Source organism: Spermophilus citellus (genome assembly GCF_964194105.1).
Source record: "Spermophilus citellus genome assembly, chromosome: 8".
NCBI lineage: Eukaryota > Metazoa > Chordata > Mammalia > Rodentia > Sciuridae > Spermophilus > Spermophilus citellus.
The window spans coordinates 54,399,628-54,426,110 of NC_138189.1; the positions used below are offsets into that span (position 1 = coordinate 54,399,628).

A 26,483-nucleotide genomic window follows, 5' to 3' on the forward strand; every position below is an offset into this window, starting at 1 on the left:
AAACCATATACTTGCTTTTCTTTTCTTCATTGCATTTTATATGCATGATTTGTTCTTTTCTCACTGTATAATAATGAGCAACTTTTGAACATAAAATGTATATTTTCTAATATAGAAAGCTTATATTTAAAACAATTTTTAGAGAAGAGATAAACAAGCTAAAATTTTTCTAAATATTGACCATGCAGACTGTACATTGTCCAGAGCATTTTTCAAAAGTATAATTATTTTCTGTAGGGAGACCATTGTGTGTTATTTTTTTGACTTGAATGGGGCATCAAGGTACTCTGTGTGATTCCAGTAAAATATAGCAGCATTAACTTATGTTCAATCTTTGTCTCACAGGTTTGTGGTCCAAAGCTATCCATGCAGTAGATGATATTACACAAAAAAGGTAGAGTAATACAACCTCAGTTGGTGAACTAATTGCAAACATGGATTTGTTCTCATTCTATGATACTCTTATGAAAATAGTACAAGCTCAATTTGAGAAAATTCAGAAAATTGTGGAAAAGTATAAAAAATGAAATAAGATTGACTTTCTACTATTTCATCTAATCTATTATATTTCTTCTTTTTCCTCAGTTTCCAGCTAGACTCATAGTGAGGCTGACTTAGGCAAATTATAACTTCTTGAATAAAATATTTTGTAATAATTCTTTAAGCAGATAAGGTTTTAAGTAATTCAGCAAAGTAAGATGATCACATTATATCCAGTGTTCATTTTATAGATAACTGCCAAAGATAGTATTCTGTACACCGTGATCATTTTTACTATATTATTATGAATATCTTATTAAACCAATGACTATATTTATTTTTAAGATTCTTGATGAATTTTGACAAATGTCTCTGCTTTAATATATTCTGAATTTATCTAAGAATCTAACAGAAAAACAAGATATTTGGGGGAATATTTTTTTTTTTACAAAATTTAGAAGAAAAGCTCACAACTATTGATGCCAATTTAAATGTATCCATGAATTAATAACAATAGCTGGTAATACTAATTATTGATATTGCATTATTCTTGATCTTATTCCTTATCTTCATTTTCTTCCTATTCTCTAACCACACTTCTGCCCCCTCCATACACACAAACAGCCACTGCCACTTTCTCTTAAAGTGAACAACAAAATCCTCCAACAATAGAACTATAGAACGAGAAGCAGTTCTCATTGGCCCATGCCAGGAGGTTCTCAAGTTCTACAATATTCTGTTTGATCTTTTATTCACAATGGTGAAAAAGCTTACTAAATACTAACTATTCCTCAATTTGAATGATTTCAATCATGAAATTTTTCTGTGATGTTGAATTACTTGAGGGTTGATTTACCCATTTTTCAACAATTTATATAATTTTTGTATTGCTTTCAGTGTTAAAGGTTATTATAATAGACAATGTGCTGAGTTCTGCAGGAAAAGTGTGATAATTTTTTTTTTCAGTCATTCCAAATGATTTAGATCCCATACTAGTGTTATGGGTATGAGGAGACAATCAGCTACTGAACAAAGAGAAAAATTAGACAAACTCTTCATAATTACAGGTTATAGAACAGTAACATAATTGCAAACTGTCTACAAAAACTCATTACATTTCATAACATAACTGTAACAAATATAGATAACATTGTGTTCTGTTTGAGGAGAGAGCAAAATTCAGCATTTCTTTCCTGTTCCTGTTCTATATTACCGCAACATAAAATTGAGACCTAGTATTCACTTCTAAAGTATGATTATAAGAGTGGGCCACCTGGTGAATTCATTTGAAGGATTAAGAGGAAATAATAATGAACTAATGACACCACATATTTTCTTCCATAGCTTAACTGTAGAAAGCAGATAGGAATCATTATGTTTCTAATGCCAGAGACATTCTACTGCAAAGTGACTTAGCTGGTAGAAGGCAAACATCTTTCCAGATGCTCAGGAGAGAAGTGATGCTGAGGTTGGATTTCTACTAAAAGACAGCAGCAATATGGCCTCTCAGAACCAAGGGGAACTGTTAGACTTTTTACACAATTGTAATTATTGAATCCTTTCTCCAAGAAAGTTAAATGTACACAATTCTCCAAACTAAAGTTAAAGAAGTCTGAGATATTGAGAAATCATATTGATATTATGAGGAATTCTATAATCTCTAGAGGAAAAAATGCTTAAAATGAATAAATAATCTGAATTTCCATTTTTCACAAAAGAGAAATGGGCAACAAGTATATGCAAAGATCCTGCCCATCACTAATCCTGAAGAAAATGCAAATGAAACAACCACAAGAAATAATCAAATATACATAACAAGGGCTATAGTCAAAAAAAAAAAAAAAGAAAAAGAAAGATGTTGTCAAGGGTGCAGAGTAAGAGGCACTCTTGCAGACCACTACCAGAATGTAAATTAGAACAACTACCCTGGAAAAGAAGTTTCTTGAGAAACTAAAAATACATCTCCCCTGGAGCTCAACTTTTCCACTAAGGAATAAAAAGAATTAAAGAAAAAGACATCAGTACTATATCAAAATGATACCTGTACCCCCATGTTATTGCAGCTCTCCCAACATTAGCCAGGATATGAAATCAAGTAACATATTCATTTTTAGATAACAAAAGTGAAATATATATGCAGTGAATTATTATTCAGCCATAAAAATGGAATGAAATCCTATGTTTGCAGGAGTTAGAAAGGAACTGGTGAACATCATGTAAAATAATATAAACTAGACCATAAGAGAAAATACTGTGTGTCTCCTTCATGTGTAAAATTAACACATTATTAGAATTATTTTCTAGATAGCAGATTATTATAACCATGAAACTGCACTGAAATTATGAAAGCTACATGGAAGTATGTGAATTGAGACTTGAAAGTGGAAGCAAGGTTGCCATGTAAATAAAAAGAAAGAGAACACTCTAGGTAGTGCAATATCATGTGTAGTTTAAAAGTGGAAGTATGAGAATGCGTACAATTAAAGAAACTGTGACACCTTTGAGTCAGCTATGCATTGTCCAAGGCAGCAGACAGTAGGGTAGTTTTGGTGCTGGAATCAGAAGTAGGACTGAATACAATTCATCATGAATTGAAGTACAGTTCACAATTATAATCAAAGATTTTTTTTTATAATGGAAAATGCAGAGAACATTGTGAGAAAGGAGAGGGATCTTTTTTTTTATGGCATTTCAAATAGCTCGGTTGTATGTCAAAGTATAGGTGTAAAATTGCAGAAATAGAAGAAAAAGATACAATGCAGAAATTGATTAAAAAATTCACTGAGAGAGGTAATTACAACTGAAATATAGATAATTTATTATGCCATGTATAATAAGATGTGAAGAGTTGATCAATCTCCATTTTCCCTGAAAAGAGTGTAAATATAAAGAACTTAGGTCATTAATGACTTTTTCATTAATATTTCTAATACAATTATGAATGACTCAACTATTATCTTTATGATTAAGTTTTTTTAAAATATATTTTCATGATTCATTTCCCAAATCTTACCAAGGAGGTCACCTTCGGGAATCCACTTATACAGTCCAATGTTGAGTCTTAATGTATCTGGTTTCTTACCATCAAATCTCCATAAAATCTGTTAAGGTAGAGCAGACCTTTTATTCACTGAGACAATTTCAAAATAGCAGGTTAAAATATGGAAGAGATTATGAAATTTCATAGCCTAATATATCTGATACAAAAGATAATGAAATGAAAAATAGAAAAAAGATATGATAATGTTAACAACTTAAATGGTGATTTAAATGAAGGACATTTTTATGTACATATTTTTTATATTTAACAATGTTTGCTGCTATACAACCTCCAGGTTAATAAATATTTGACAAGCTAAATGGTTCTATCAATGTGATATACATGTATTTAAATATTGATAGTTATAATAATTCTATTATAGGACAAAAATCATTAAAAATTTCTAATGGGCTCCCCCATTTATTAATCTATATTTATAGTGCTTATCAACTTTTAAATTTAATGTTACACTTTTTTCTTTTGTTTTTTTCTTATTATTATTATTATTTTTAAAACTTATTTTTTAATTTACATTTATATTTATATATAACAGTGGAATGCATTACAATTCTTATTACATATATAAAGTTCAATTTTTCATATTTCTTGTTGTATACATAGTATACTGACACCAACTGGTTTCTTCATACATGTACTTTGGATAATAATGATCATCACATTGAACCATCATTAGTTACTTCCTTTCCCTCCCACCCCTCTGCCCTAAATAGAGTTCATCTATTCCTCCCATGTTCCCTCTCCATATTCTACTATGAATCAGATTTCTTATCTAAAAGAAAACATTTGGCATTTGGATTTTGGGGATTGGCTAACTTCACTTAGCCTTATCTTCTCTAACTCCATCCATTTACCTGCAAATGCCATGATTTTATTCTCTTTTATTGCTGAGTAATACTCCATTGTGCATATATCCCACATTTTTTTAACCATTTATCTATTGAAGGGCATCTAGCTTGGTTCCACAATTTAGCTATTGTGAATTCTGTTGCTATAAACATTGATGTGGCTGTGTCCCTGTAGTATGCTGTTTTTAAGTCCTTTGGGTATAGAAAGAGGAGAGGGATAGCTGAATCAAATGGTGGTTCCATTTCCAATTTTCCAAGAAATCTTCATACTGCTTTTCATATTGGCTGCACCAATTTGCAGTCCCACAAGCAGTGTATGAGTGTACCTTTTTCCCCACATCCTTGCCAACACTTATTGTTGTTTGTCTTCATAATAGCTGCTATTCTGACTGGAGTGAGATGAAATCTTAGAGTGGTTTTGATTTGCATTTCTCTAATTGCTAGTGATGCTGAACATTTTTTTCCTATGTATGTCTATTGATAGTACATCATCTTCTGAGAAGTGTGTCTTCAGGTCCTTGGCCCATTTATTGATTGGGTTATTTGGGGTTTTTTTGTTGTTGTTTGTTTGTTTGTTTGTTTGTTTGGTGTCTAGCTTTTTGAGTTCTTTATATACCCTAATGACTAGTGCTCTATATGATGTGTGAGGGGTAAAGATTTGCCACCAAGATGTAGGCTCTCTATTCACTTCACAGATTGTTTATTTTGCTGAGAAGAAACCTTTTAGTTTGAGTCCATCCCATTTATTGATTCTTGATTTTAATTCTTATGCCCAGGGAATCTTATTAAGGAAGTTGGGGCCTAATCCCACATGATGGAGATTGGGGCCTCCTTTTTCTTCTATTAGACACAGGGTCTCTGGTTGTATTCCTAAGTCCTTGATCTATTTTGAGTTGAGTTTTGTGCATGGTGAGAGATATGGGTTTAATTTCATTTTGTTGCATATGAATTTTCAGTTTTCCCAGCACCATTTGTTGAAGAGGCTATCTTTTCTCCAATGCATGTTCTTGGCAACTTTGTCTAATATAAGATAATTGTAGTTTTGTGGGTTAGTCTCTGTGTCCTCTATTCTGTACCATTGGTCTATCAGTCTGTTTTGGTGCCGATACCATGCTGTTTTTGTTACTATTTCTCTGTAGTATAGTTTAAGCTCTGCTATAGTGATGCCACTAGCTTCACTCTTTCTGCTAAGGACTGCTTTAGCTATTCTGGGTCTCTTATTTTTTCCAGATGAATTTCAGATTGCTGTTTTTATTTCTATGAGGAACATCTTTGGAATTTTAATTGCAATTGCATTAAATCTGTATCGTGCTTTTGGAAGTATGGTCATTTTGATAATATTAATTCTGCCTATCCAATAGCAAGGTAGATCTTACCATCTTCTAAGGTCTTTTTTGATTTTTTTTCTTTAGAATTCTGTAATCTTCATTATATAGATCTTTCACCTCTTTCATTAAGTTGATTCCCAAGTATTTCATTTTTTTTTGAGGCTATTGAGAATGGGATAGTTTTTCTCATTTCCCTTTCTGAGGATTTGTCACTGATATACAAAAATGCCTTTGATTTATTGGTATTGATTTTATATCCTGCCACTTTTCCAAATTCATTTACTATTTCTAGAAGTTTTCTTGTGGAACTTTTAGGGTCTTCCAGGTACAGAATCATAACATCAGCAAATAGTGCCAATTTGCATTCTTCTTTTCCTATATGTATCCATTTAATTTCTCTCATTTGTCTAGTTTCTCTCACCAATGTTTCAAGAACAACATTAAATAGAAGTGGTGAAAGAGGGCACTCCTGTCTTGTTCCAGTTTTTAGAGGGAATGCCTTTAATTTTTCTCCATTTAGAATGATGTTGGCCTGAGACTTAGCATAGAAAGCCTTTATGATGTTGAGACATGTTCCTGTTATCCCTAATTTTTCTAGTGTTTTGAACATAAAGGAGTGTTGTATTTTTTAAAATGCTTTTTCTGCATCTATTGAGATGATCATATGATTCTTATCTTTAAGTCTATTGATGTGATGAATTACATTTTTGATTTCCATATGGTGAACCAACCTTGCATCCCTGGGATGAAACCTACTTGATTATTTTTGTATTAAATTTGCCATAATTTAATTGAGATATATTTTTGTATTCAATTTGCCAGAATTTAATTGAGAAATAATTCTTGTAGTACCCATGCAGATTGTCTGTATCTCACCTTGATGTTGGGCTTCCAGACCCTGCTGGTGTCCCTCAATGGGTGCTACTGCATCCTGGATCTGGGAACTGTATAAGTTGAAGTGTGTAGATCTGGGCCACTGAGGTTGACCTCTCATGGTAGTCTGCTGGTCAGAAGGGGCAGTCCTGAACCACAGTCTAGGCTCTGGCAAGGTCTGCCCTGCTGGGAAGGGGCTGGACCAGGCTTGCTGTAAGCCTGGGCCCTGCAAAGGCAGCTGTGGGTGGATCTGAGCCTTTGTGCTTGACCTCCTACTAATCTGCTGGTTGGAAGGGGTGTTCTTGCCCCAAAGCCTAGGCTCTGGCAGTGTCTGCCCCCTGGGGAAGTGGTGAACTGTGCCTACTGAGATCCTGGATCCCCCTGGGCTGATGTGTGTGGTCTGGGCTGCATCTGGCTCCTGTGGTAGTCTGCTGGTCAGAGGGGCCAGCCTTGCACCAAAGGCTAGGCTTTGGTGAGTGTCTTCCCTGTATCAAAAGGGGTGGACCTAGCCCGTTGTGGACCTGGGCCCCACAGAGGCTGGTGTGTGTAGCTCCACTTTTTTTCCTTTTGAGTGGTGTGTGAGAAAATTTACTCAAACATATTTCCCGAGAATAAATTTTTGTGGTAGTGTTTGCTCTTGTGTGATCATGTTTCTCTAAGGCAGAGAGTCCATGGTGAGGGCAGCTTCCTGTTTCCTTCCTGTCTCCTGTCGGAGACATCTTCAATCTTGAGAAAGGAGCAGAGCAAGTCACTAGGGCAGGTTGATTTTCCTTTCTCTCTAAGTCTGGTTGGTTTGGTAGTTATCCTGGCTTTCCTTCTCTGAACAGAACGAAGGACAGCTCCAGGAATAGGCCTTTTTATCATTTAGGAGAAGAATGGAGGCCAAGATTATGTAGGAAGATGGCAATCTGTGATGCATTTTGACTTTTTAAGACCTACTTATTGTCATTGTGTTGGTGCTCATTCAAACTTAACTTCTTTGGTATCTACATTGTTCTCAGGGGTCCTGCACGGAAAAAGAGGACAAGGAAAGGCAGAATTTGGTATTTTGGTATATCTGTCATACTAATATAATATTATATTATACACTGAACCTATGAATATATTTGTGCTTTGGCATAATGTTAATGCTGACTTTTTAAAATCAGAAATAATCTCTGCACTATTTTAACAGTTGCTATATATATTTGGTTTTAAAAATGAATACTGAGACAAATTATACATACCACAAGTGAGCATCTTTTGCAAGGAAAATCATTTATAAGACCCTTTACAGAGTTAAACAGACTCTTTCCATGGTTCTATACCATTATCTAACCTTTTCAGGAATCTGGGCAAGAGTTAATGCAATCATTTTGGCCCTTTCTTTCATCAGGTTTCCAATCATTCACCTGAAAGGGTAAAGTTTCTAAGCTGGAAAGCTTGAATTAAAATGTAAAAGATTAGGTATTATTAAGTTCCTCTGTTACACCCAGATTCCTGAGATAGTTAAGACAACGCCCTACTGGCCATTCAGCCTAGGGCCCTGTACAGTTTGTCACAGGGCCTGAACCAATCAGTTTGAATGTGTACCCAGTTTAGAAGTGACCAATCACCCCTGCCCAGCCTGTTCCCGCCAATGAATGGACTAATCATGTATCAGAGTTGTTGTTCAATTTTCCCGCGCCTCATGATGATTTGTTCTGATGTATGCAAAGCCCCCCACCCTCTCCAAAAAGTGTACTTAAGCTCTGCTTGACCTCTGCTCTGGGCTCTGGGCTGCTCTCCCTTCTTGAGTGAGCATGGAGCCCCAGCGCGCTGGAACGGGTCCCTAATAAATCCCCCTTGCCATTGCATGGAGCTAGTCTCGTGTGGTCTCTCCTTCTCCGACGTTTCGCCGGACCCTTACAGACCCAAATGAAAAAAATCGCAACACCATTCTCTCCTGAGCTCTGCACAAAGTCTTCCATTTCCTGTGAAGGAAAGAATTTGCTCTATCCCAAATCTAACAACAAAGCAAAGATTTATTCAAATAAGGAGAGAAAAAATATTTTCAGGAGATACTAAATTAGTGGTTTTTTAAAAAATTAAGTTCATATATACATAACAAATATATAATTTTAACCTTTTTTGAGGTACATAGTTCAATAATGCTACACATACACATGTCCTAATGCCAACATTTGTAGAACACTATTACTTTGCTAAACCAAGAAATTATATAAATTGGACACAATTATTTTTTCTCACTCTGATCTTTTACTACCAATACTTCTCCTTTCTGTTTCTCTGAATTTGTGTAGTCTAGGTACTTAATATATATGGAAGGTTTTTCCTGTTGTTGTTTCTTAAATATATTGTTGTTGTTGTTTTTAGTTGTAGATGAACACAATACCTTTATTTATTTACATATGGTGCTGAGGATTGAACCCAGTGAATCACATGTGCAAGGAAAGAGCTCCACCACTGAGCCACAACCCTAGCCCATTTATTGGATTTAAAAAAATATATATCTTTATTCTACTGTTTCATTTGTATGTGGTGCTGATGATCAAACCCCAGGGCTTCACTCTACTGCTGAGCTATAGCCTCAGCTCCCCTTTACTGGATTTTTTTTTTACAGTGTAGTGTAAGTAAGTTTCATCTGGGTTGTGGCACAGTTCCACTATTTCCTATGTATTATAGGGTAAGTAATGTCCCAGGAATGTAAGTTATATGAGATATACATATATTACAAATAGCCTATCTGTGTATCCTTCTTAGACACTTAATTTGCTTCCAAGACTTTACTTTTGGCAATAGTGCTGCTGTGGTTATGTGTGTGCAAGTTCCTCTTCAAAACTTATAATCACTCAAATTGGCTTCCATAAGACCTTTCTCTTTCTTTTCATCACCACTCCCTCCCTCCTCTTATTGTTTTTAACACCTTCATAGTTCCCCTAGTGTCTTCACTCCCTTTGATGTGCTTCCTTTCAAGATCCTAGTAGTTCTCTCACTCTGTGCCCTAAGCCACACTTTTCAGTTCATGCTTCAGCCTCACTGTTCCTCTAGTCACTTGTTCTTCTGACCCAACTGAGAGCTCTCAAGAAACTCAGGATCCCCTAAGGCAATTACTGGAGATTTAACAGAAAATAAATATTATTGGAAATAAAATAATTTAATCTTGGTTTAATAAAAATGAAAACTATCAAGAATAACAACAATAAATATTGGCAAAGACGTGGGGTAACAGGTACATTGCTGGTGGGACTGCAAATTGGTGCAACTATTATGGAAAGCAATATGGAGATTCCTCACAATAATTAGAATGCAATTGCAATTTAACCCAGCTATGCTTTTCCTTGGCATATACCCAAAGAACTTAAAATCAGCATACTACTGTGATAAAGCCATATCAGTGCAGCTCAATTCACAATAGCCAAACTATGGAACTAACCTAGATGCCCTTCAATAGATGAATAGACAAAGAAAATATAGTATATATACACACTGGAATGTTACTCAACACTAAATAAAAATGAAATTATGGAATTTGCACATATACATATGGAGCTAGAGAATATCATGATAAGTGAAATAAACCAATCTAAAAAACCAAAGGTGGATGTTTTCTGCCACAGTCTGGCTGGGCCCAAAGTCACGAGCCACTCAAGCAGGAACAACTTTATTTTTTGAAACTGCCGCCAATGCTCCGTCTGCACCTGGGAAGATTGCTGATCCACCCACACGGTGTTCTCCCCACCTCCTCCAGGAACCCGGGAGCAAGTTCCTCCCCCCGGGAATTCCCTCCTACTGCACTTCCCCAACCAATGGGAACTCTCCAGGTGTCCCGCAGCAGGCTGAGGTGAACAGCAGGAGTCCAAAATCCATATGAATGTAAATCTTAACATAATCATATCATCTCAATGGCTAACTGGCATCACCTTTCAACCAAAAATGCCATGCATCATATTACTTGGCTGTGGGTCTTAGCAGTTTTCTCTGATATGTGGATGCTAATTCACATTACAGGGTGGATTGTAGAGAAAAATAGAGTTTCTTTGGATTAGGAATAGAGAATTAAAGGGAAAGGAGGCAGTAGGTGGGTAGGAAGAATAATAGAATGAATCAAATATTATTACCCTGTGTACATGTATGATTACGTGATAGGTGATAATAAGCAGCTACAATCCTTTTATGTATGATGTGTCAAAATGCATTTAATAATTTTATTTTTATTTAACTAATGAGAAAAACTTAAAATAGAAGAAAGAATTAAAATTACTATATTGTCCACTCAGATATGCTTAGAAGACATTCTGAGCACCACAAGATATCTGTCTCCTCAGCCTATTCAGCCTCCATAAGAGAGACTCTGTATGTGAGAAGAAAAGAAAATGTTAAAATCCTTCTTCATAAGCATTAGTTAAAAAAACTTTGTATTGTGCAGGTCATTTCAAATTGTTGTATTTTTATCAAAAACAGTTGAATCATTGAGTTTTGTATTAGAATGTTACCTGATTTATGGCCACAATTTTATAATGCAGTTCATAGGGTCTGTAAAGAATTGTTATTCAGTTTGTTTATTTATGTAAGTATGTGATATGTTTGTATGATATTTCTTAAGTACAAGATGGTATTCATTATTAAATTTCTAAAATCCCTGTACAGATTTCTATTCACATTGACTTAGAGTTAAATCAACATGTGTAGAAACTAGATCTAACCAAACATTTAGAATACAGAGAAATAAAGAAACCCAAACAGGCTTCATGTGCACATGACTTGAATAAATCTTTGGTAAAAAGATTGCATTGACATTGGTTTAATGAAAAAACTGTGTTTCTGAACAACCAGCATTAAGTATTTTATTAGCTTATATTTTCTTTCTGTATGTATTAAACAGTCACATAGGGTTAACAAGGAAATACCTTGAGATGATACCTGATTTTGCTGGTGTCATTGTATCTTCCCAAAAAGAGTGTTTGAAAATATTTGTCTTGATAATTTGATATATATACTTTATGTGGTATATATTAATTACATACTAGCCCATTTCAAACTAAAATTAACCACTGAAACACTAATTAAAGAATGGAACCATGCATTTTTGTAATTTTGACATGGGGTTCTAACATATGTATTTGGTTTTGTTAATAAACACAAGATATACTTTGGTGACAAAATAGTCATGAATTCTAGGATTCCCTCCTATCTGCATTGTAAAACAAGGTATTTTTTATCAGGTCCAGGAACCTTAAATTATCCTAGGGACTACAGGTAAAGAGGAATTTATCAAAATCTAAGAGTATTAAAGGTAAAGTCTGATGCCTGATGTGACTTCCCAGCCTTAAGTGGAGATTAGAATTCTTCTTTGATACTCCTAGCAAAAAGATTCAGAAGGCAAATTCACAAAGCACTATGCAGTCAATTCCCATTCCATTTGTACTGATGAAAACAATTCTATAAATTCAAAGCAGTTGAGACACATTTTGTCAAGAATAACCTTACTCACTTAATTTCTTAATAAGATTAAGAGATTGTAGGTAGATTTTGTTATAATAGAATGTTATAGTACATCTTTTTGTATTACTCTAACCTGTAAATTGGATTGGTTCATGTGTCCATCCTCGATGAATTTTTAATTCTGGTTTCCTTCATTATGTGGCTACAACTCACCAGAAAAAACTACCATATTTGCCCCCGTCCGTCCTCCTGAATTGGTCCATAGAGAACAATATCCTGACTTCCCAGATACTTATCTGGCTCTTGGCTCTCTAAAGTATCCCCACCTTCTGAAGCTGAATGCTTCTATTTCTGTGGTTGTGATGTTGATGTCTATGCCATCACCAAGGACTCAAAATTGTGAATGACAAATTTCACTGCATAATCATTGCAGATCATGTGCCAAATATTCTGCAAATGAACCGTGGGCATGTCTTAGCCAGCTTGAACAACTTCTTGCTTCTTGTTTTACCTTGAAGAAGCCTCTGAAGAAATAAACTGGTTTGGTATGTTTCACTAAAAATAAAACATTTGCGGGCTTTTCCCTTTGTTAGGATCAGACCCATGAAGTCTCTTTCAGTTGTCAATGCCTCAACTTTGAAAAATATTTTTCCTGCACCTTTTGTATTTATTTCTTGATATTACTTTTCTAGCTTTTTATGTCCAGCCAGCCCACACCTCTGAGGGTCAGAAATTCCTTCCCAGGCCAAGGGAGAGAATTTTTTGTTAAAAGTGAAGTGTAAACTTTATGTAAAACTTTTTAGTTAAACTGTCCTGATGCTACTTAAAATCATTTATTACCAAACTGGTACAAGATTCTGATTCACAGAATACTTTTGATATACCACAATATAGTGGTGATGATTGTATGGTGAAGTATGGTGTGTTCATTGCTCCTTTATTTCTCTACACATATAAAGAAAAATTAGGATAAATTGAAGAAAATCCTTACATATCTTTTTCTTTGCTCTCAAATCACTTATTAGATCAATTGCATCAGAATATTGCAAATTGTACCTCTAAATCATTCTTTATTGTTAAGAGTCATGTTTATTCCCTAATAGTTTATATATTTAGCTACATGTTTGATGAACATATTTCTGTACATATTGTGACATGAAATCATATTGTAAACTTGAGGTCCCTGTAGAATAGCCTGTGTATACCTGACTGTGACTGATTTTTGATATCACCTCCTGGGTTTGGCAGGAAATTCACACAAGTGGGAGAATTCCACCAGGCCTCTCTCCAGTAGAGATTTGATCACACTATTGAATAACTCATTTCAGTGTTTTGAAATTTCTGAAAAAAAAAAACATGCTTCCTGAAATTGTCCTGGAATTATCCTAACAGGTGGTTTCTGATCCTTTGCCTTATATATTCTATACAAGAATAATTGTACCCTGTTCTATAAAGTCCCTCATTCAAAAATGAAATAGAGATCCAAAAGTTTTTTGAAATCTTGTCAATTCCCACAATTTCCTTATTGTTTCTGTTTTCAAGTCACTGTTTTCTGTTTTCATCTGTGAAATGATATTCACATTCTCAAAAACCACATAGTATATTTCATTTTCTAATTACTGGTTAGGCTTTGTTTGAAAAAAAAAAACATCTTAAGCAACAACATGAAATAACTTCATATTTGTTACAGGTCCCATATTGTCTTCAGCATTGTTTAAAATTATAATTTTAACTTGATTATGTCTTCTTCGTGATGAATGCATTACTCCTGTGACTCACGCATACATCCAGATAGTTCCTGTGTTCAGATGACTTTTAGTAATGTAGCCAATTTTATTTGCTATTTATTCTCACTGATGCTCTGCTTAAATACTTCTTCATCCTTATTATGAGAAATATGCCTATTGTCTTTGATTTATTTATTTATGCATTCATTTTTTTAATTTTGTGCATTCTTATATGATTAACTGAAATATCCTCAGATTACAGACTAACCACTGAGAAGACTGGTTCTTCTCATTCTACAGCAGCCTTTAAAATTCAATTTTAAAATTTTATCATAAAAATTGGAATAATATAATGAACAGAAATTTTCTTACCAATAAACTACTTGTTGTTTCAAATTGAAATTTATTTAACTTTTATGTGTTTTAAGGGCTAGAGATAGAATTCAGTGTTCCAGCATTGGCTTAGTAATTAAGAGGACCTGGGTTCCATACTTAGATAACAAATACATATACATTTTCATGTTTTTGTTGTGTTTTGTTTTCTATTCTTACAACTAAGTGCATACATATGGCACATATTTATAGATATTTAGGCACATATTATATATGCCTATTCATCCTCCGAGAAAATATCAATCTTATTTAATATATATCCCTCATTTTCCAAATATATTTGCATAATGGCTGAAAATGAAGGTGAGTATTCTTGGATAAAATGATTGTAATTGTATAACATGAAAAAAGTATATATTTTACATCATTCCTCCATGTTGTATATCTAAATGATTTCCAATGTTTTTATAAATGAATGCTATAAATATGATTACAGCATTACATTTTTGTCTGTATAATTTCCAAAGTGGTGAAGCAAATAGAGCTAGGTATTTTTATTTTTGTGTGATACTTTGTAAAATTTTTACTTTCCCATAATAGTCATACAGGTTTTGGAGATTTGTGTGATAATTCAACACATGTATATAAAGCTAAATGATCAAATCAAAGTAATTAGCACCTGTGCCACTAAACATTTATCATTTTTTTCTGCTGGGAACATTTCAAACCCTTTCTATTTAAACCATACAAAACTTTAGAAATGTGCATTTTTTTTCTGATTTTTGCTATATTTTCCAAATATATTATTCTTCCAAATATATAGAAATTTCTGAGAATCTAATGGTGTATGGTCAGAACGCACATTGGAGCTATAAAAATTCATATAGGTCTGACAATCACTGATGTGGATTTGAATCTTATTTATGAAACTTCATTACCACAACAGCCTTTCTTAAATATTATGATTAGTCTGCTAATCGTCCTCTTTCTCGTCCTCTTTTATCTGTTATCTTAACTTTTCTATTGATGCTGTCATTATCCCTCTATCTAAATGGAGAAATATTTTAACCAAGTGTTTGGCAGCTCAGACTGTTTGTTTCACTGCTTGTGGAATGAGGGGTGATCATATTGGATTTTAAACTTTGAATAAGATCAGATTTTATACTGCTACTAAAGATCTAGCCAAAAGTCTCTTAAATGATCACATAATGAAGCAGTAAAAAATGCTCAATTTCCAACTGTGTTATTAAGGTGTGATATTCATTAAAATACATTAATTTTTTGCTTCATTTTAAGATATATAATTCTATAAACTTATAGATCTGTTCATAATTATAAACTCAGGGCAGCCTACAAATTCAAGTCTTACAAACTAATAAGTATTCATTAAAAATCCACAATTTGCACTCCATGTTACATGGGCAATATATATATTTTCTATTCTTGTTGTTTAGCAGTTATGCTATGGAGACCCATGATCTCTCAGGGAGTATTCTTGAGGCCCCCTATAGACTTGGGGTAGACAAGAAACGCTTCTGGTCTTTCCTTATCATAACATTCCCCACACAATTTCTCTTCCTTGTGCACAGTCTACACTTCAATGCGGAATGGAAGGTGTTTGTGACAGAGACTGTGCTACTTTGTTTCTTAGCATATTCAGCACTTTCCTGTGGTACATGCTAGTCCCTTCTCAATATTCTTTCAGAGAATGACTGGTATTTTTTTTTATGTGTTGAATAATGAATTTTTACATTTAACTCACCCTATCCTTGAAAGATCTTCTTGTGAAACAAAGATAAAATTCACATATTTGTGATGATATAGATGTGAAAGATTTCAATATATAGGTCTCTTTGCTCCATTTTCTGTAATTCTGTAAATGTGATTAAGCATTCTGAATGAGGAAGAGAGAATAATTCCTGGTGAAAATGAAAGGATGACAGAACCAACTAAATGGAAACAAGTTTACCTTAAGCAGAGGTTTGGGAGGTCTGCAATGGAGTCCTGCAAAAATATCTACATTTGGTAGGGTTGGGTTAGAAAATTCCAAATCCCAGTAGGTGTGAATAAGCCAGATATCTGCTTTGGCCATTGTCTCTGCCAATATAGTGGGTCGTCCTGAACAGGAAATAGAAGATTAAACCTATAGAACATTGGGAAGTTGTTGTGCAGACAGGAACATGCCTCCTGTTGGAAAGAACTTTCAATAATGAAGAAATATATGTTTAAAAGTTTGTGCCTCAGATGAAGCACTAATCTCCAGGATATATAAAGAACTCAAAAACCTGAAAACCAAAAAAACCCAAATAACCCAATCAATAAATGTGCTAAGGAACTGAACAGACACTTCACAGAAGAAGAAATACAATTGATCAACAAACATATGAAAAAATGTTCATCATCTTTAGCAATTAGAGATCCAAATCAAGACTACTCTAACATTTCATCTCAACCCAGTCAGAATGGTGATTATCAAGAATACAAGCAACAATAAATGTTGTTGAGAATGTGGGGGAAAATGTACACCCATTTATTGCTGGTGAAACTACAAATTGGTGCAAACTTTATGAAAGCAATATGAAGATTCCTCGGAAATTTTGGGATGGAACCACCATTTGACTCAGTTATCCCACTCCTTGGTTTATACCGCAAAGTCTTATAATCAGCATACTACGATGATGCAGACACATCAATGTTCATAGCCGCTCAACTCACAATAGCTAAACTATGGAACCAACCTAGCTGCCCTTCACCAGATAAATGAATAAAGAAAATAATGTACATATATACATGGAATATTAATCAGTCTTTTTTTTTTTAAAGAGAGAGTGAGAGAGGAGAGAGAGAGAGAGAGAGAGAGAGAGAATTTTTTAATATTTATTTTTTAGTTCTCGGCGGACACAACATCTTTGTTGGTATGTGGTGCTGAGGATCGAACCCGGGCCGCACGCATGCCAGGCGAGCGCGCTACCACTTGAGCCACATCCCCAGCCCTATTAATCAGTCTTAAGGAAGAATAAAATTATGGCATTTGCAAGTAAATTGTGGATGCTAAGGGAAATAAGTCAAACTCAAAAAACCAAATGCCAAATGTTTTCTCTGATAAGCAAATGCTAATCCTCAATGGTAGGAAGGGAAGAATGAAGGAACTTTGTACTTTGCAGAGAGGTATGAGGGAGAGCAGCAGCTATGGGGATGGGAAAGTTGATGGAATGAGACAGATATTATTACCCTGTGTACATGTATTATTATAGTATTGGTGTGACTCTGAATCATATTTGGCTAGAGGAAGAAATTGTGCTCCATTTGTGTACAATACATCCAAAGGCATTCTACTGTCATGTATAACTCATTAGAACAATTTGTTTTTCAAAAGATATGTGTAGTTTAATAAAGCTACTATGTGCATGGAAAATATGCATACATAGTCTATATTTATTATATATATGATGCTTATAATTATATATATATATATATATATTTCATATATATTGCATATATATGAGCTTTTGGAGTCAGCATTATCTGTAACCTCTTAATATTTACAAGGTTAATTGCACCAAAATAAGCTAGCCAGTATAGATGCAAATATTTAGTTTTTTACCTAAAGTGAAAAAAGTAACTAACAGAAATGTAAGCAAACATTAGACTTATACAACCCATTATTCGTACCATGCTAATAAAAGAACATTTCAGCATTCTTTCATCTAGTTTGTATAATTTAGAGAAAACTCTAACCCTTGTTCTGCAAGTGAACTGAAAGGAGTTTAAATATGATTCTGTTCTTTGTGCCTACTACCTCCTTTGGGTTCATGTTAGGAGCTTGCAAATATTTATTATAGAAAAATTATTTTGAAAGAAGTGCTGGAAATTCTAACAGTATAAAATAGAATTTTTTTGTTTAGCTTTAATTTTCATCTTTTTTTTCTTTGACATATAGTTTAAAACACAAGACTAATAATTTACATTTTTGTGCTTGAACATTATAGACCTTAAAGAGAATGAATTGCAAACACTTAGTGAAGGAATTTAGAAGTGCTAAAAAAACACAATTAAGAGCCTCCTGGTATGGGATGGAAACAATGTCACACAATGGAGAAGGAATTTATTAGGCAAACTGACAAAAGAGTTTCTAAATGAAGAATCTAATTGAACTAAAGGGAAAAATTTTCTTAGTGCTACATGGATCCTTGTAATAGAAATATGAGTGTAAGTCCTCAATCTCTGTGTCTAGGTTCATCAAGACAGTAAAGTTTAAAATTAGTATTCAAAGATAAATAAAATGAGTAGTGCAATGATATACTGTATGCAGTTGTCTAGAGAAGTCCTCTGGGCTCTATATGGTGGGTATATGATTTTCTAGTGTGTTTTATACAAATGATGGCCAGAAGTTTCTGACACTTCAATGTATATTTTTCTGAAGAACTCTGAGTTTGATAGATGATTTTATTTTATTACATGAAACAACTAAAAAATTTTATGATTTTCTATTGTTATACATTCACCTTTATAAAGGTCCAGAAAAGTTAGGACCTTATAGTACAAGTCACTTACCTAGTATTTCACTGTAAAACTGATTCCATCTCTTCAAATTAAATGATTCAAATCAAAAATCAAAATAATGCATATAGCGTATTTTTCATTTCATTGAATGTCATTTCATCACTTAATCCTGAAAATATTACAGGCACATAGGAAGAACAAAAGAGAAATCCCCCAATACACTTTTCCACTATGTAACCAGGAGAGAAGCAGAGAGTATACACAAATAGTTTTTGAAGAATTTCAGCCAGCAGCTCACCACAGGGACAAATGGCATTTGAAAGAGTGACATCAAACCTTGACTCTTGTAATTTTGCCTAGAGTTTCTTGTTCAAAACTGCATCTCTACATATGTTCTACACATAATCAGAAAATTGACTCAAAATTTCATGAAATATTAAATAATATTTCCAAAATGTTTTTTATTGCATCTCATAAATCAATGCTCTTAGTGATTGAGAAGAAAAAGTCTCCATATCTTCTCTTTACAATGATGAAGGATAGCCCTCAAATTTCATTGCAGATGATTTGTCACCATCCACAAAAATGGAAACCAAAGGTTTCAAAACAGCCACCTCATGCCCCCTCTGTGTAAGCTCCTCCAGTATTGTCTTTATATTGATCCAATGATTGTATTCCATTGCCCACACCAGCACCTTTCCACAACTTCCAGAACCAAAGTGACTACTCAGCAGTAACAGGAGCAGAACTGCAGTCATTTTCATAGACATCCTGGTGAAATGCAAGGCTTCCTTTCACATTGAATTCCCTCTATTCTTGTTGCTATCTGAGAAAAAAAAATCATTATTTGGTTAAAAGGTAACTTGTACCCATCAAAGTAAATACACAAGTGAACATTTAGAATATCTGGATTCCAAGTTGAAAAATCAAAGGTTAGGTGTATTTTAATGCTTGTGTATTTTAATGACTCTTTCATGATTATAGATGCTTTCCTAGAGTTAGGAATTTATGATCCTGCATGTGTGATCACCTCTCTTATGTTCAGATTTTTAGAATATGGAAGGAACAATGGCAAGTGAGTTGACTTTTGCTTATAGATTTCTTGACTGCAACTAAACTAAATATACAGTTGAAACAACATTTCTTAGGTATCATTTAAAATATTTTTGCAGTAAAGTACTTGTTTGCATATAATTCATATACTATACAAACCACCATTTTAAATGTATATATCAGTTGTTCAATCTCAGAAAAGAATCTCAGAATTGGAAACCTCAGTTAATATTCATTGTGGAAAGGTTTTAAATCCAAACCCTCCTAGTACCTCTAATCATCCTATATGCCTCATTGCTAGGTAATATCTAATCAATTTCATCTCTCTATAGATATGTTTATTATGGAGACACTTCAAGTAATTGTTATATAATATGTGGAATTGAATGATTGATTTCAACACTTTTAAATAATTGTTACGGGTTTTGTGATTGATATCAATACTTACAATTATGTCTTGAAGGTTCATCAATGTTGTAGTATGTGTCAGGCCTTCATTCCTTTTCATGCTATGACAGGGCATTAGTTATGTCAGTGATCTAAGGCAGCCATGGAAATCCTTTCTCATCCTGATTTTTGATCTTATAGAATGCAGGGTAGTATCTCTATTTTTTTTTATATTTTCTAAGAGTTGCTTTGTGGCATAATATATGGCCAATTTTAGAGAAGGCCCCATGTGCTGCTGAAAACAAAGTGTACTCACTTGTTGAAGGATGAAATATTCTATATGTGTCAGTTAAGTCTGTTATTGATTGTATTATAGAGTTTATTTGTTCAGCTTTTTTTTTTGGGGGGGGGGGGGAGCTCTATCCAGTGGTGAAAGAGGTATGTTAAAGTTACCCAAAATTATTGTGTTGTGGTCTATTTGACTCTTGAACTTGAGAGGAATTTGTTTGATGAACGTAGATGTTCCACTGTTTGGGGCATATATATTTATAATTGTTATATTAACTTGACCTTGGAGTCTTATTTATTTGATAAGAGGATGAAAACCCCTGCTTGCTTCCAAAGTCCATGTGAGTGGTATGACTTTTCCCAACCCTTCACCTTCAGCCTGTGGATGTCTTTTATTATAAGAGAGTCTCTTGGAGGCAACATATAGTTAGGTCTCTTTTTTGATCTAATATGCTAGTCCATGCCTTTTGATTGGTGATTTTAGGTCATTAACATTCAGGGTTATTATTAAGACATGGTTTGGATTCCCTTTTGGTATTTAACATGACGTGGTTTCTCCTCTGATTAGGTATTTCAGACACATTGCTAAGAGCAACAGGCATAAATTTATTGAAGGGACCGGAGAGTATGAGTGGTTCTCTCAGGAGAAGGACATGCCCTTCCTTCTCTCCAGTTTTTTTTGGGGGGACCCAGGGAGTTTTCCAGAGAGTCTTCACAGGTATTCCTTTGACTTTTGAAAAACAGCAGGCTACCATCCAATCTTTAAATTCCCACTGTGCATTGTAACTTCCAGGGAAATTCTAGTCACTTTGTACCATGCTGACCTGTTCTAATTGGTAAATAGATTTTAAGGTGAAAGGTTATTTATCCTTATCTCCCTGTTTTGTAAGAGGTCTTTGTAAGGGTCATAAAATTCCACCTCTCCTTCTCCTCAGGGTAACTTGTATTTTTATTGGCATTTTGGGTCTGCATTTCTATGGCAGATAACAGCTTCTTTGCTAAGAAATGTAACAAAATCTTTTGATTTAAATCAGGCAGGGCTTCAGTAATATTTTTTTATATAAAAAATAAATCATGTGTAAGTCAGCTCAGTGTGTTTTTTGGCAGGTTACAGGTCACTCAAAAAACACAGCAAGTCCCAGTTTTGTTCAAATTGAAGAGTCTTTATTCAGCTATCTAGCTAGTGACTGCTTCCCACAAGACCCATAATTGTCTCTGCAAGGAACAGCGCCAAGCCTGAGAATTTTAGGATATTTAAAGACAAAAACCACAAAAAAAACATACCTGGGTTGATATACCTGCAAGCAAGTATGTACAGAAGCTGAATTGAGCAGTTAGTGAGACAGTGCAATGGGTACATTAGTATTTCCCATGAGACTTTTCAGGTTGGCATAGCAGTAAGAAAGCAGAAGGGAAGTGGATCAAAATGACCCTAGTTCAGTACAAGTTAGAGAATTGTTACTAATGTGTAGGCAATCAACCTCTGACAAGGTACATTGCCAAGAAAAATGAAAACCAAAGAGAAGAATTTTACATTGTGTATTTACTATATATTGCTATTTTGTGTTACCAAGTATATTATGTTAGGTAACTATTAATAGGTACTGAAGTAGGACTTTACCATGGGAGAAGCATTTCTTACTTGATATGGAGTCTCAGGGTAAAATGCAGTCTATTTGGTCATTGTCCATATAGCCTGTACCATAACAAGTGGTTCTAATTTATAAGATTATTACCTTAACCTCTTGTGCCCATTGTTAACATTTGTGTGTTCCCTATCAAAGGCAGATCACAATTCATGGTATAAAATTGGTCACATTTTTTAATTCATCCCTAAGTTTTTTGCGCACTAGTTTTTCCCAACTTTGGCTACTATGAATAATCTTAATTATTAATGTTTATGTACTAGTTTTATTTGGATATTTTTATTTCTATTTGGCATATAAGTTAAAATAAAATTTCTTGGTCTTACAAAAACTCTATTTAACATTGAGGACCAGGATAACTCTTAACTCTATTTACTGAACCAATTTTCTAATCTAATAAGCATTGATTGAGTATTTTAACCTCTCAATCATTGCTAGCACTGTATTATTATTTTTATTGTAACAACATCATTGGTGATATAGTGAGATACCTCAATATGGTTTTGTTCTGAATTTCCTTTCCGTATTTGTAAAATTATTTTTTCAGTTGTCCATTGGCCATTTGCATATTTTTCTTGGAATTATGTCTATTAAGATCTTTTATGTCTTTTAAGATCTTTTGTTGATTTGGTGTTATTCTTATTAGTTAGTTCCTATCTTTTTTTATATAGTCCTTCTATAATTCCATTAACATTTATATGTGATTTGCAAATTTTAGTAATTTTTCTCTTGATTTTACTGATAGTGTTCTTTCATGTAGGATATGTTTAAGTTTGATGAAGTCCAATTATTCCATTATAATTTTTCCATGCATTTGTACCCTAACTAAGAATCTGTTACCATCCTCAAGGTCATAAATATTTATACATTTTTGTTATTCACTTATATGCTAAAACCTCTCATGTAAATTTCTGAACTACCTTATTTAATATTTTTACATGGCATAGGTTGAAGAAGGAAATATATTTTAAAATATTTTTTAGTTGTATTGGAAACAATATCTTTTAAAAAACATTTTTTAAATGTAGATGGACACAATACCTTTTTGTAAAATTTATCTTGATTTGGTGCTGAGGCTGAAACCCAGTGCCTCACACATGCCAGATGAGTAAGCTACCACTGAGCCTCAATCCCAGCCCTGGAAACAATATTTTTGTATTTATTTTTATATAGTGCTGAGGATTGAACCCCATACCTCACATGTAGGAGGCAAGTGCTACACCACTTAGCTATAGCCACATCCCAATCATTTGCATTTTATTTACATGTGGATAATCAGTTTTTGCACCCACATTTATTCCATAACAAGACTATTCTTTCCCTTTGTTTTGTCAAACTTATAAAAATCAACTAATCCATTAACATTCAGTGTTATAATTGAGATATGATGTATACTCTTACTTATTTTGGATTATTTCTAGTTTCAATCTAGCTTTGGTTCAATTTTGATAGGCTTTCTTTTGGTGTAGTTCCTACATTTGCTGGTTTTCACTTTTTAAATATCTTTCCCATTTTATTGAGAATGTAGTTCAGGCTTTCTAGTTGTGAATTCTTTTAATTATTGCTTATATTAGAAGGTTTTTATTTTATCTTCAAATCTAAAGTTTAGTTTTGCTGGATATAAAATTCTTAGTTGACATCCATTTTCCTTCAGAGCTTGATATATGTTGACTGAGTACCTTCCAGTTTTGAGAGTGTGGGTTGAGAAATCATCTAAGATCTGAATTGTTTTCCCCCTTTATGTAATCTGATCCTTTTCTCTTGTGTCCTTTAAAGTGTAATCCTTATTCTGTATGCTAGGCATTTTCATTGTAATGCACCTTGTTGTGGGTCTGTTATAATTTTATACATTTAGGGTCCTGTAATCCTTCCAAACTCATTCTATTATTGCCAATATCACCCTAATCCCCAAACCAGGCAAAGACAAATCAAAGAGAGAAACCTTCAGACTAATATATCTAATAAACATAGATGCAAAAATTATCAATAAAAATCTCACAAATCAAATACAAAAACATATCAGAAGATTATGCACCAGGATCAAGTGGGATTCATCCCAGGGATGCAAGGTTGATTCAACATACAGAAATCAATATATATATATATATATATATATATATATATATATATATATATATATATAATTAATCACATCAATAGACTCAAAGATTTAAGAATCATATGGTCATCTCAATAGATGCAGAAAAAGCATTTGAAATATACAGCACCCTTTCATGTTCAAAACACTAGAAAAACTAATGATAACAGGAACATATCTCAAAATCATAAACTCTACCTATGCTAAGCCTCAGGCCAGCATCATTCTAAATGGAGAAAAATTAAAGGCATTCTCTCTAAAAACTGGAACAAGACAGGGATGCCCTCTTTCACCACTTCTATTCAAGTTTTTGAAACACTGGCCAGAGCAATTGGACAGACAAAAGAAATTAGATGGATATGTATAGGAAAAGAAGAACTTAAATTAGAACTATTTGCTGATGATATAATTCTAGACATAGAAGACCCAAAAAGCTCAACCAGAAAATTTCTAGAATTAGTAAATTAATTCAGAAAAGTGACAGGATATAAAATCAATACCCATAAGTCAAGGGCATTTCTATATATCAGTGACAAAACCTCTGAGAAGGAAATGAGGAAAACTACCCCATTCACAATAACCTAAAAAAAAAGATACTGGGGAATCAACTTAACAAAAGAGGTGAAAGTTCTATACAAGAAAAACTACAGAATCCTCAAGAGAAAAATCAAATAAGACCTTAGAAGTTAAAAAGATCTACCTTGCTCTTGGATAGGCATAACTAATATTATAAAAATGACCATACTGCCAAAATAATTAAACAGATTCAATGCAATTCTGATCAAAAAACCCATAGCATTCCTCATAGAAATAGAAAAAGCAATCATGAAGTTTATCTGGAAAAATAAGAGACTCAGAATAGCTAAAACCGTTCTTAGCAAGAAGAGTGAAGCAGGTGGCATCACTATACCAGATCTTAGACTGTCCTACAGAGTAATAGTAACAAAAAGAGCATGGGATTTCCACCAAACAGACTGGTAGACCAATGTTACAGAATAGAGGACACAAAGACCAACCCATAAAATTACAATTATCTTATATTCAAAAAAAGTGCCAAAAACATGCATGGAGAAAAGATAACCTCTTCAACAAATAGAAATTCATATTAAACAAACTGAAATTAAAATCCTATCTCTCACCATTAACAAAACTCAACTCAAAATGGATCAAGGACCTAGAAATTACAACACAGACCCTGCATCTAATAGAAGAAAAAGCAGGCCCTAATGTTTATCATGTAGAATTAGGCCCCATCTTCCTTAATGAGACCCCTATAGCACAAGAATTAAAACCAAGAATCAATAAATGGGATGGAATCAAACTAAGAATTTCTTCTCATCAAAAGAAATAATCTGTAAGGTGAATAGACATTTTGGGAGAAAATCTTTACACCTCATATATCAGATAAAGCACTAATCTCTAGGATATATAAAGAATTCAAAAAGTTAACCACCTAAAAATTGAACAACTCAATCAACAAATGGGCCAAGAACATGAAAAGTCACTTCTCAGAAGAGGATTTACAATCAATCAACAAATATATGAAAAAATGCTCATCATCTCTAGCAATCAGAGAAATCAGAACTACTCTAAGATATCATCTCACTCCAGTCAGAATGGCAGCTATTATGAAGACAACCAACAATAAGTATTGGCATGGATGTGGGGAAAATGGTACACTCATACATTGCTGGTGGGACTATAAAATGGTACAGCCAGTATGGAAAGCAGTATGGAGATTCCTTGGAAATCTGGGAAGGGAACCACTATTTGACCCAACTATCCCTTTCCTCGGACTATACCCAAAGAATTTAAAAACATTAAATTTTTTATACTACATACTACAGGGACACAGGCACATCAATTTTTATAGCAGCACAATTCACAATAGCTAAACTGTGGATCCAACCTAGATGCCCTTCAATGGATGAATGGATAAAAATAGTGTGGCATATATACACAATGGAAATTTACTCAGCAATAAAAGAGAATGAAATCATGGCATTTGCAGGTAAATGCATGGTGTTGGAGAAAGTAATCCTAAGTGAAGTTAGTCAATCCCCAAAAGACTAATGCCAAAAGTTTTCTCTGATATAAGGAGGCTGACTCATAGTGGGATAAGGAAGGGGAGCATGGAAGGAATAGATGAGTTCTAAATAGGGTAGAGGGGTGGGAGAGAAAGGGAGGGGGCAGGGGATTAGCAAGGATGGTGGAATTTGATAGAGATCATTATCCAAAGTACATGTATGAAGACACAAATTAGTGTTTACTTTATATACAACTACAGATAAGAAAAATTGTGCTGTATAAGTGTAATAAGAATTGTAATGCATTCCACTGTCATTTATTTTTTTAAAAAATCAATAAGTAAAAAAAAATAAATAATTTCAAAGAAAAACTGGAAGTAGTTTGAAATATGAAATTGAATTATTTTTCA

At 33.8% G+C, this 26,483-nt stretch overlaps 1 protein-coding gene across 1 annotated transcript; it reads right to left on the reverse strand.

The window, feature by feature from the left end:
* Window positions 1-2,401: 2,401 nt before the first annotated feature.
* Window positions 2,402-19,332, reverse strand: LOC308654670 (UDP-glucuronosyltransferase 2B4-like; the record flags this gene model as incomplete). Its single annotated transcript, XM_081304351.1, has 6 exons — window positions 2,402-2,466; window positions 3,494-3,581; window positions 8,480-8,539; window positions 16,041-16,189; window positions 18,813-18,910; window positions 19,103-19,332. 6 exons carry the CDS (start codon window positions 19,330-19,332, stop codon window positions 2,402-2,404), a joined length of 690 nt encoding a protein of 229 aa, XP_081160477.1.
* Between the last annotated feature and the right edge of the window lie 7,151 nt (window positions 19,333-26,483).